The sequence below is a fragment of the Pezoporus flaviventris genome, unplaced genomic scaffold (assembly GCF_033815535.1).
Source record: "Pezoporus flaviventris isolate CSIRO_AGI_PZ_B2104156 unplaced genomic scaffold, CSIRO_AGI_Pfla_v1 ptg000023l, whole genome shotgun sequence".
NCBI lineage: Eukaryota > Metazoa > Chordata > Aves > Psittaciformes > Psittacidae > Pezoporus > Pezoporus flaviventris.
In genome coordinates this window covers 6,006,101-6,017,888 of record NW_026892571.1, presented here as the reverse complement: position 1 = coordinate 6,017,888, position 11,788 = coordinate 6,006,101, and the positions used below count along the sequence as shown (strand labels likewise).

General features: G+C 54.5%; 1 protein-coding gene across 1 annotated transcript; it reads left to right on the top strand.

The window, feature by feature from the left end:
• Positions 1 to 7,683: 7,683 nt before the first annotated feature.
• On the top strand, positions 7,684 to 11,683 carry LOC133271248 (protocadherin gamma-B5-like). Its single transcript, XM_061457194.1, has 2 exons — positions 7,684 to 10,123; positions 11,612 to 11,683. The coding sequence occupies exons 1-2, from the start codon at positions 7,700 to 7,702 to the stop codon at positions 11,681 to 11,683; spliced, it is 2,496 nt and encodes an 831-aa protein (XP_061313178.1). The 5' UTR covers positions 7,684 to 7,699.
• Positions 11,684 to 11,788: the final 105 nt, after the last annotated feature.

Sequence of the window (11,788 nt, the reverse complement as noted above, 5' to 3'; positions counted from 1 at the left end):
ACAGATGTAAACACCTGAGTGATGTATAGTGTCTTTCAAGAGTCTGTGCAGGGATCCTTGGACTACTTAGTATATTCATAAGGGGACTGAGTGCACCATCAATTTGCCGATAAGCAGTGCTGCCGATTTGTGAGAGGGAATACATCCTGCATCATTAGCCATCACACATGTAAGCTCCTTGGGGATGTTCTCCACATTCAACACGTGCTGCAATAAAATGACTTGTGTGGTGGATTTCTTGGACGTAAGGAGCTTTGCTTATGCAGGATGTTCTCAATGTATAAAATATTGAATTTTCCATTGTTAGTGATGGTATTTCTTGATTCATCACATTCAGGTTTAGCTGAGTTTTCCCTATAAAGGTTGTGTTGCCTGGAATGAGTTAGTAAAGGTGAAGATGGTTCCTTAGTGCGTAGAAAGATCCACCAGCTCTGCACAACAGGGTAGAGCAGTCGGAATTGACACTCGATGTTTCTTTTACTTCATGATCTATCTTAGCCAAAGCAATGGACTGGCCCCTGGATGATAGGTGAACATGAATATTTTGGTTAAAGGTTTCAGTGTTGGACTCCCGAAGGAGACCCAAGTCCTAAGTGGAAGTGCAACCTGTATTATTCAGCCTGTAATGAAAAATTCCATTGTGCTGGGAGCAATGCAGGATGATCCAGAGCAGCCCCGATGTGCAGACGAAAAGTAACAAAGTCCAGAGAGAATGGCCAGCCTAGAGGATCACTGCCTTTGAGGGACGACTATATCTTCATAACTGCCTTGTGCTATTGCTCGGGATTTAGGAAATTGACGTTCTAGTCTGATACAGCTTTGATCTGCTGGAAGGCTGAGGGAAAAATTGTAGCCCTAAGACTAAAAAAGCTCTGCAAATGATGTGCCTGTGGATTAAATGGCTAAGGCTTGTAATACTCTGCACATCATATGAAATTTATATCTCCATTATACCTTTACAAAACTTGTTCCTTGTGGGAGGAGAATTTCACATTACGTTATCACCATTATTCCTGGGAGGTGGAAATCCCTGACATACGGATCACGGAAGAGCATGTATAGAGAGCAGAGGAAGTAGGAGATCATCGCTGGCTGGGACTCGATGGCAGCTCCGTATCTCCTGTGACCTTCCCGAGAGCTGGCTTTGGGCAAAGCCGAGCGGGCAGAGCTCGGCATCGTTCGGTGCCTGCAGTGCCGGGAGTAGGCTGCGGGAGCCGCTGTTGACCGAGAAGGAGCGAGAGGAAAGCCGAAGCGCTGCCAGCAGCCCCGCCCGCTGCGGCCCTGCTCAATCGCTCTCTCGCTTGCTGGCTGTCTCCGCGGCTGGGCGGACTGCGAACCGTCCCCTCTGTGCGGAGTCGTAGATGCAGAGAGGTGGAAGGGGTAGGTGGTAACGGTCGGCAGAGGCGATCCGGACCCGGAGACAGTGCAGCAGCCAGGGAGCAAAGGAGCCGCAACAGCTATCGGAGACGGGAAGCTCTCTAAGGTGCAGCAGAGTGCAGCGGTGGAGATGGGTGCTGCGGGGAGGCGCTGGGAAAGGCGGGAGCGAACCTTGCTGTGGGGTGTTCTACTGGCAGCGTGGGACGTGGCGGTGGGGCAGCTGCGCTACTCGGTTCCCGAGGAGCTGCCCAAGGGCTCGTTCGTGGGCGACGTGGTCAAGGACCTGGGGTTGGAGCTGCCGGCGCTCCGCGATCGCGGCGTCCGTCTCTTGGACAGAGGTAGGACACAGTATTTCGCCTTGCAGGGTAAAACGGGCTATTTGTTGACAAAGGAGAGGATAGACAGGGAGCAGCTGTGCCGACTGGTGGACAAATGTATGCTGCGCTATGAGGTGATAGTGGAGGGAGAAATGCAGGTTTACGGCATCGAAGTGGAGATCACGGACATTAACGACAACACTCCCAGCTTCCGAGATGCAGAGATGGAGCTGAGAATGAGCGAATCGACAGCCCCGGGGGCGCGGTTTCCCCTGGCCGCGGCTCACGATCACGACTCGGGGCTGAATTCCCTGCAGCGCTACGAGCTGAGCGGCGACGAACACTTCTCGCTGGCCGTGCAAGCGGGCCCCGGAGGGGATCAGCGTCCCGAGCTGGTGTTGGAAAAGGCGCTGAACCGGGAGGAGGTGGCGTTTTACGAGCTGATGGTGAGGGCGAGCGACGGCGGAGAGCCTGCGCGTACCGGCACGGCGCGGATCCGCGTAACGGTGCTGGACGCTAACGACAACGCACCCGTGTTCAGCCAGGAGGAGTACACGGTGCGTGTGGCCGAGGACGTTCCCGTGGATTCCGTCCTTGTCACTCTCATGGCCATCGACGCCGACGAGGGATTGAACGGAAACGTGAAATACGTTTTCCATAAGATTTCAGACCGGGCATCGGAACTTTTCCAGCTGGACTCTCAGACGGGAGAAATATCCCTGAAGGACAGTTTGGACTTTGAAGAAATCTCTTCACACGAACTGGAGATACAGGCGCACGACGGAGGGGGACTTTTCGACACGGCTAATGTCGGGATAACGCTGATAGACGTCAACGACAACGCACCAGAATTGACGATGTCGTCGTCCCTGAGCGAGATTTCTGAGGACGCGCCACTGGGAACGGTAGTTGCCCTGCTGCACGTGCACGACCGGGACTCGGGGGCGAACGGCCAGGTGCGATGCAGCATCGTCGAAAATCTCCCGTTTCGGCTGGAGAAGACCTTTAAGGACTACTACCGCATGGTGACGGCGGGGGAGCTGGACCGCGAGAAGGTGTCGGAGTACAACCTGACCGTGCGGGCGGTGGACGGTGGGTCACCGGCCCTGGAAAACAGCGCGGTGCTGGCACTGCGGGTGCTGGACGTGAACGACAACGCACCGGTGTTCGCGGAGCCGCGCTACAGCGCCCGGCTGGCAGAGAACAACGCAGCGGGAGCGCTGGTGCTGACGGTGCGGGCAACGGACGCGGACTGGGGGCAGAACGCGCGCGTGCGGTACCGGCTGTCGGAGGGGCGGGTGAGGGGCGCGCCGCTCTCGTCCTACGTGTCGGTGCAGGCGGAGACGGGCGCGCTGTACGCGCTGCGCTCGTTCGACTACGAGGAGGTGCGCGAGGTGCGGCTGTGGGTGTGGGCGGAGGACGGCGGCTTGCCGGCGCTGAGCAGCAACGCGTCGGTGGTGCTGGAGATCGTGGACGAGAACGACAACGCGCCGCAGGTGCTGTACCCGCCGGCGGCGGCGCCTTCGGCGGCGGTGTCGGGCTGGGCGGGCGTGGAGCTGGCGCCGCGGTCGGCGGAGCCCGGGGCGCTGGTGGCCAAGGTGGTGGCGGTGGACGCGGACGCGGGGCAGAACGCGTGGCTGTCGTACGAGCTGGCCAAGGCGACGGAGCCGGGGCTGTTCCGCGTGGGGCTGCACAGCGGCGAGGTGCGCACGGCGCGCTTCCCGCTGGCCCGCGACGCGGCGCGCCAGAGCCTGGTGGTGGTGGTGAAGGACCACGGGCGGCCGGCGCTGTCGGCCACGGCCACGCTCACGGTGGTGCTGGCCGAGAGCGTGGCCGAGCTGCTCTCGGAGCTGGGCAGCGCGGCGGCGGCGGTGCCGGGCGAGCCGGCCGCCAGCCTCACGCGCTGGCTGGTGCTGGCCGTGGCGGCCGTGTCCTGCCTCTTCCTCGCCTTCCTGCTGCTGCTGCTGGCGTTCCGCCTGCGGCACTGGCGCCGCTCGCAGCTGCTGGCGACGTCGGGCAGCTCCGCCTTGCGCGGTGTCCCGGCCTCGCAGTTTGTGGGCATCGACGGCGTCCGCGCCTTCCTGCACTCCTACTCGCACGAGGTGTCTCTCACCGCTGACTCTCGCAAGAGCCATCTCCGCTTGTCCTCAGGCAGCTGCTGCGACACCCTCCCGGCCCGTCCGCCTCCCGACGAGCCCGCGTCGCTGCTCGGGGAGGACGTTGCGGCCTCCCGCCGCGTGGACCTCGCCGCTCCCACGGTGAGTTTCTCACACGATCCTTTTTCCCCGCCTCTTCCTTCCCGGTGTTGTTTCTGCCCCATCTCCGACGGGTTCCGTGTTCTTCCGGGGAGCTGTGTGGACGAGGCCAAGTTTTTCTCTGCCCCCGGTGGGTGCTGCTGCCTCTTTCTGCCGGGGTTTGAACTTGGGGTGTTTGATCAGGTTTATCGCTGCAGGCAGGAGAAGCGAGGTTGCTGCCAGCAGGACTTATGTTGGGGCTGGGACTTTCTTGTTTTGCCACGTCTTCATTGTGTTCCACGCTGTTGTGTCCCAGTCTTCTCTCTAGGTCCGCATCTGTTGGTTTTTTTTAAATCTTGACGTTTCTGAAGTGGCAGCATACAATATGTCTTCATCTTGTGAGAGATGTAAAGTGGGAACTGCCCAACCATAATATCCTCCATTTGAAGTTTCGTCTTGGAACTTTTGCTAGAAGGGTTATTCCACATGTATGGGGAAATCATAGGACGTTCAACTGCAGGTTGTTCTTCCAGTTTGACTTAGCAGGACCTTTAGGGGGAAGCCAACCGGTTATTCATTCCCTGAATTGCTCTAGAATCCATTATATAATCAGTTTTCTGATGTGTTTTTCCTTGCTCATTATGCTCATATAAACATGGGCTATTCCTCTCACAGTATGTAGGAATTAGTTCTCTCTTCATGCGCCGTATGTCCCTTTCATGTTTAGACCTGTAAAGTTACATATGGGAGATCTGTTACTGCAGCAGTCCTGCCCAGTACATGCTTTTCATGTTTACCCCGTAATGACTTTCATACACCTGTTTTTTTTATATTATTTGAAGAAATGATCTTATCATATGGAGATAGAAGTCAGATATTATCCATGGTAAGGAGACACTGTGCAGCTGCAATTCGTGCAAAATGGTGGAGTCTGCAATTGAGAATCAATTACAATACAAGCTGAGAAGGATTTGAGGAGAGTTGCCACTGTGCGAGGTCATAGTGGTGGAGACTTGTTGATTCCCAGGGTTTATCACTGGCTTAGAGAAAATGATTCTGAAGGTATATTTTTTTGTATCACCTTGCTTGGGTGTTTGCTTTTCTGTACCTTGATCAGTCAGTGACCATAAGTTTTGAGAGTCTTTCAGGTTATCCGTGTGCAAAGGAAGAATGATGGTATCTTTGAGCTGATAGTACCATGACCAGTTCTTTATCAGAGCTGCATATTGCTTATGCAATTATTTTATATTACTTCCAAGTAGTGTGATGGGCAGAGAAATCTCTTTGCATATGTCCATGTTGCAATTCATGCTCTCACTAAGAAGCTGCATGTGCAGCTTTCTGTGGTGTCTGCAAATGTAGCTTTCCTGTTGTGTAACTTTAGGCGTGATGAGAAATTCTATGCGCAGACAGGGCAGGTGCAAAGATTTGTTGTAATCTGGAATGTCGATAAAGGTTTGTCCTGCTTTTGATGAGGCCCACATTTGCAATTCATGGCTTTACCTTTTTTTTTTTTACTCTCGAAATAGACTGGAGGGAATGTGAACTTTTTTTTACCAATTAGGACTCCATTTGCATACGTACTACCAATGACATACTCTGAAATGTTAAGCTGTGAAGCTTTTAATTCTGCAAGTTCGTTCTTGCCTTGTTTGTTGTCCAGGTTTAAAGTTGGGCCTGATCTCTTACACTTGTTGGACTGGGGCAGTAGTTTCCATCCATAACCTGAATGTGTTCAGCTGCCAAGAAGAAGACATGTATCTGTTCCCGAGACATCACTGACATGCTCCTTCACCTGTGGCTGACATGGCCAAAATGCTGGGCATTTGCTTTGGTGCAACTAATGGCTATAAATGCACAGCAAGGAGGATGAGCCTGGCTTGGAAATAATGTGTCAACATAGATTTCCTTGGGCAGTTTGGATTTCCTGCCTGGTGCCAAGGCCTGTGCCATTTTTTTGGCGATTGTTTTCCCTTTTCTAAAAGGGAATGGTAAGAGATCATTTGCCCCATGAATCAGCATGTAGAAAGCTGATGCAAGGATATAACACCTTCTAAATCTTGTTGGAAACCTTTATCCAAGTTGTGTCTCCTTGTAGCATTACAGTTTAGCGTTCCCCCACAGCTGTAGTTACACTACTTTTCAGGCCATTGTTTCTTCAAAAGTCATGGTAATTCCCCATTTTGGATAGCGCTTTTGCATTTGAGACTGTGGGTTGTTTTGCAGCAAATACTTGGTACAACCATTTAAGACAGAATTGTAGGTGTGAGGAGAAATAAGCAGAACTAGAAGAGAATCTATTTACTGTTGAATACTGAGCTGGAAAAATAGGAGCATACTAAGGCAATTACTCTTAATGCTTAATATTTTTGAGAGATCAGGCCACAGAGTAGAAAACAATTGCTGAGAGCTGGTGACTATTAAACTGAAGACGCTATTGTGTAGCGCAGAGGAAAACTTTAGGCCCGCAAAGCAGCTTGAGATAGAAATGACTTCCAGATGTTCCCAGGGAGCTGTGAGGAGCAAGAAGACTTCCAGGTAATTTTCTCTGACAACATTTTCTAATGCTGCTTTGCCTTGCTTGTCTGATTTATGGGTTTGCAATGCTACATGATGGGGTCAGGAAAATGTGATGCTCGATACTTGAGATATTTTCTTCCTGAATTTTTTCCTGAAACAATGGACTCTCACCAAAGTGACTGATGAACAGAAATTGTTTTGGTGTCGCACTCGATAAGGAAATGTGCATGCAGTCGATGAGTGAAGTGAGATTTTTCCACACTAATAAATGTTCATCCCATGAGCCTTGTGTCATGCCTTTTGGAGGGCAACTGTAGAAATGGCAGCAATAGTGTGATGGCTCAGTTTTCTCCGAGTTTGATTTTATTCTCTATGTGCAGTCATTAGTTTGTCTTCCATGCTGGATGGCAGTTCCCTCTTCCTTACCGTTCATTTTTTTACAGCTGTGTAGAATGGATTCTAAACCAGATTTTTAGAATAGCATGCAGCACATCTGAAACTATTGCCAAGGCCTGGTGACTTTTCTAGTGCTTTCATGTGATTTATGGTTTTGGTTTTCTTGTCTTGATTTCCTCGGTGTACATTTTTAGTTGTAAATATCAGCATAGCTTCATTTAGCAATGTGTCATGTTAGTGCAGAGTGGCATTCCAAAACATCCAGGTTTTCAGTAAAAAAAAAAAACATGCAGGGTGCCCCCCATAACATGCTAGCTGCGCAACTGGAGACATACGGGTTTGACAAATAGAATGTTATATGGTCTGAATTCAGGTCCACTATCTTTAGGCCTTATTTATCCCAGTGTAAATTATATCAGAATCGAACAACTCAGTGAAAAGAAATACATCCTGACAGAGTGTAATACTACTTTAAAAACCTTCTGCAGAAATACTTTTTTTTCGGTGGGTGGCTGCCGTTGCAGCCACAGTTACGGGCGCAGTCCGTGATCCTCTGGTTCCCGGGAGCGCGGACATCAAAAGGGTGCGATGGCGTCGCGGGGCCTCCGGGTGCCGCTGTTGGCCGACATGGAGCGGCGGCAGAGCCGAAGCCGCTGCAGCGGCATGCATGCAGAGAGACTGCTCGTTCACCCGGAGCCGGCCGCAGCGGAAGCGGCACGGGCAGCATAGGCGAGAGGCGCCGCTGGGAGCAGCGACATCCGAGCCAGCGCCCAGTTCCCTGCCCTCCAGCAGCCCCTGCGCTCCTTTCGGAGAGCATCTGGAATCGAGGGAAGAGCGCGGCAAGCGCTGCCGGCAATGGCGGGCAGGCAGAGGCAGAGCCGGGGACCTGCAGACGGGCGAGTGCTGCTGCCCGCTTTGCTGCTGTGCTGGTGCTGCCGGGCGGTGTCGGAGCGGCTCCACTATGCCATCCCCGAGGAGCTGGACAGAGGCTCCCTGGTGGGGCCGCTGGCGCGGGACCTCGGGCTGAGCCCGGCAGAATTGCCGGCACGCAAGCTGCGGCTGAGCGCCGCGAAGCAATACTTTACCGTGAACGGGGAGAACGGGAACCTGTACGTGAGCGAGAGACTGGACCGGGAGGAGATGTGCGGCGAGTCAGAGTCTTGTTCTGTCAGCTTCGAGGTGCTAATGCATAACCCGCTCAACGTTTTCCACGTCGAAGTGGCCATCCAGGATGTAAATGATAACTCCCCGAGGTTTCCACAAGACAGTTTCCACCTGGAGATCAACGAGTTCACTTCCACTGGCTCCCGGTTTCCCTTGGTCATGGCGGAAGACGCAGACGTGGGCAGTAACTCGCTGCAGGGTTATGAACTGGAGACCAACGGCTACTTCGCGGTGGAGGTGAAGGAGAGCCCGGACGGCAGCAAGTTCGCGGAGCTGGTGCTGCGCCAGGCGCTTGACCGGGAGAAAGATCAGAGCCTGCGGCTGGTGCTGACGGCGCTGGACGGCGGGGACCCGCCCCGGAGCAGCACCGCCCAGCTCTGTATCAACGTTACGGACGCCAACGACAACGCCCCCGTGTTCGCGCAGGAGCGGTACCGAGTGAGCTTGCGGGAGAACGCGCCGCCGGGATCGACAGTGGTGAACGTGTCCGCCTCCGATGCCGACGCCGGCAACAACGGCCGCGTCAACTACGGGTTCTATAAAATGCCGCCTAAGGTTCTTCAGAAGTTCATGGTGGATGCGGAGAGCGGAAGGATCACGCTGCAGGAGGCGCTGGACTTTGAGGATACGCGTGGGTACACGCTGCTAATGGAAGCGAGGGACGGGGGCGGTCTGGTAGCGCACTGCAAGGTGGAGGTGGAGGTGCTGGACGTGAACGACAACACGCCCGAAATCACGGTGCTGTCGGTGTCGAGCCAAGTACCCGAGGACGCACCGGCCGGAACGGTGGTGGCTCTGCTAAACGTGCAGGATCCAGACTCTGGCGAGAACGGTCAGGTGTGGTGCGAGCTGTCGGGCGAGGCGCCGCTGTCGCTCGTGGCGTCGTCGGGCGGGTCGTACAAGGTGGTGACGGCGAGCGCGCTGGACCGGGAGCAGGAGTCCGAGCACCGGGTGACGGTGGTGGCGAGGGACCGGGGCAGCCCGGCGCTCTCGAGCAGCACGGTGCTGGTGCTGGAGGTGTCGGACGTGAACGACAACGCGCCGGTGTTCGAGGAGGCCGCCTACAGCGCCTACGTGGCGGAGAACAACGCGGCGGGCGAGCTGGTGCTGCACGTGAGGGCGCGGGACGCGGACGCTGGCAGCAACGGGCGCGTGAGGTACTCGTTGGAGGGCGGCAGCGCGGGCGCGGCGCCGTACGTGTCGGTGGAGGCGCAGAGCGGCGCAATGTACGCGCAGCGCTCCTTCGACTACGAGCAGTGCCGAGAGTTCGCGGTGGTGGTGCGGGCGCAGGATGGCGGGGAACCGGCGCTGAGCTCGACGGCGACGGTGCGCGTCTTCGTGTTGGACCGCAACGACAACGCGCCGCGGGTGCTGTGGCCAGCGGCGGCGGGCGCAGGGGCAGACGCGGGATTGGCCGCGGGCCCGGGCCCGTTCGAGATGGTGCCTCGGTCGGCCGAGGCCGGGTACCTGGTGGCCAAGGTGGTGGCGGTGGACGCGGATGCGGGGCGCAACGCCTGGCTGTCGTACGAGCTGGTGCAGGCGCCGGAACCGGCGCTGTTCCGCGTGGGGCTGCACAGCGGCGAGGTGCGCACGGCGCGGGCCGTGTCGGACAGGGACGCGGCGAAGCAGCGGCTCGTGGCCGTGGTGAAGGACCACGGGCAGCCGGCGCTGTCGGCCACGGCCACGCTGCACGTGGTGCTGGCCGAGAGCTTGCAGGAGGCGCTGCCGGAGCTGAGCGAGCGGGCGGCGAGCGCCGACTCGGCGGCGGAGCTGCAGTTCTCCCTCGTGCTGGCGTTGGCTCTCCTGTCCGCGCTCTTCCTGCTGAGCGTGGCGCTGGCCGTGCTAGCAAGGGGCCGCCGTTCCGGGCCGCCCGCCGTGCTGCGCTGTCTGGGCGCTCAGCGCTTCTCCGGGGCAGGCGCCGCTTTCCCTGCCGACTTCTGCGAGGGCACCTTGCCCTACTCCTACAACCTGTGCGTGGCGCCGGGACGTGCTGTCGCCGAGGCTGCTTGGCCGCCGCCGCCTCCTCCTTGCCTGTCCGGGAAGGAGCTTTTCGGCTGCGATCCCTGCAGCAGTGCTATCACCGGAGAACCTCCCGCGGAGCCCAACGGACAACAGGTCTGTAAACCTTCTCTTCGGTCCTTTTCTGAACAGGGGCTTTGCTGTTACTCTTTGCGGCTCTGCTGGGCCTGTAGTTTGTGCTTGTGTGTGTTTCCAGGAACGTGTGAAATAATCTTACGGTCTAACAGTAGGCACTCAAACGGCACACAAGCCCCCGATTTGTGTGGCGTAGCTCAAAGTTATAATGCGCACTGCTTATTATGCTGGACGTTTAGAAAGCAATTTCAGTTCGTAGCAGGAAGTGATGACCCTTGTTGGTTCATCACGCGTTTAGGAATTTTTTTCTATATATTCCGTAAAAAGTGATATTAGTTCTGGTTATTAGGAACGCTTTATGTGCTGTAGAAGATTCTTTTGTCCTTCTGAAGCTCCGTGATTTTTCTCCTGGGCTTCCTCGAGCGAGGGCGTTGGAAGTGCTGGTCTCTGTGTGTACATGAAGGCATGAAAGGTTTAACTCCCATTCAGAGCATGCAGCTAGTGGCAGCACTTTCTGGCATATCAGAAGTCGGAAATTCAGGTTCAAATTTTTGGCACAAACCTTGTGGTATAACGAGTCAGCAATGGTGAAGGCGAATCCTGAACAGAGTAATTTTGTGATGAGGGAAATGGGGTGGATGCTCGGTAATGGAAATTTCTCCTTCCTGATTGCTTTTTCCCAAAGAGACGGAGTTGGTACTGGTTTAACCTGAAAATAATCCCCTTGGTTACTATGTTGTGTTGGACTAAATCTAAAAATGGAGAAGTGGCAGATTATTTTCCCGCCCGTCATCTGCCCTCCCGTCTAAGGGAAGGTCGCTGCAGAAATAGTTGCATGACGGGTTTGACTAAATCGAGGACTTGGGAATCTGTCACTTTTTACATTACCTGTTTCGTTTGCGTATTTCACCTGGAGAGGTCTCTACCCATCCCGAGAATGCAGCTACCCCCAGAACACAAAATGGCAGCAATTAAACAGTCGAATAAAGCCTTTGTAGGTTTAGATGATCAGTGTAGTTTAGGGTGTGCAGCTGTAATTTCCTATGGTATCGAAGTGTCCTATCAGCATGAAGAGTCGTCCTATCAGCATGGAGTCAAGGATTAGCTGAATACACAAATACGTTACACCGCGATTTCTGGGAAAACTACATTTTTAAGCTATCGAATTACTTGATAAACGTGAATATGTGAAACTATAAATACGCTATTTTTCTGTGCGTTCCTAAAGAGGAAATTGATGCTCAATATTTTCCGTAGGGACAAGTATTTAAAGGAAATCCCCAGGCGCATGTGCTAATGAACTGCTGGGTCTCGAGCAAGTGAGAAGCTTGTGTGTCTGATTATTGCGTTTTGGATCTCAGAGCCTGTTTTCTATTGTTTTGTATTAGTAACTCGAGAACGACAGCTTAAAATTTGATGCATTTGGACTTATAGGATGAGACTAAGTATATGCTACACGTTTAAGTACCATTTTACTTTCAATATACCATCATGACCGCCATGTTCCAGGCGGTAGAAAGTCCAGGAGCACAGGAGGAATTTGGTTTCCTCCTGGTTGGGTTCGCAGCGAAAATCGAGTAGCTAGGATCCGATGGCTGCTCCTTGTCGCCTGTTCCTCCCCCGAGAGCTTGTCCTGCGCAGGGCCGGGGGGGGGGCATACCTCGATGCGTGCAGTTCCGTAAGGAG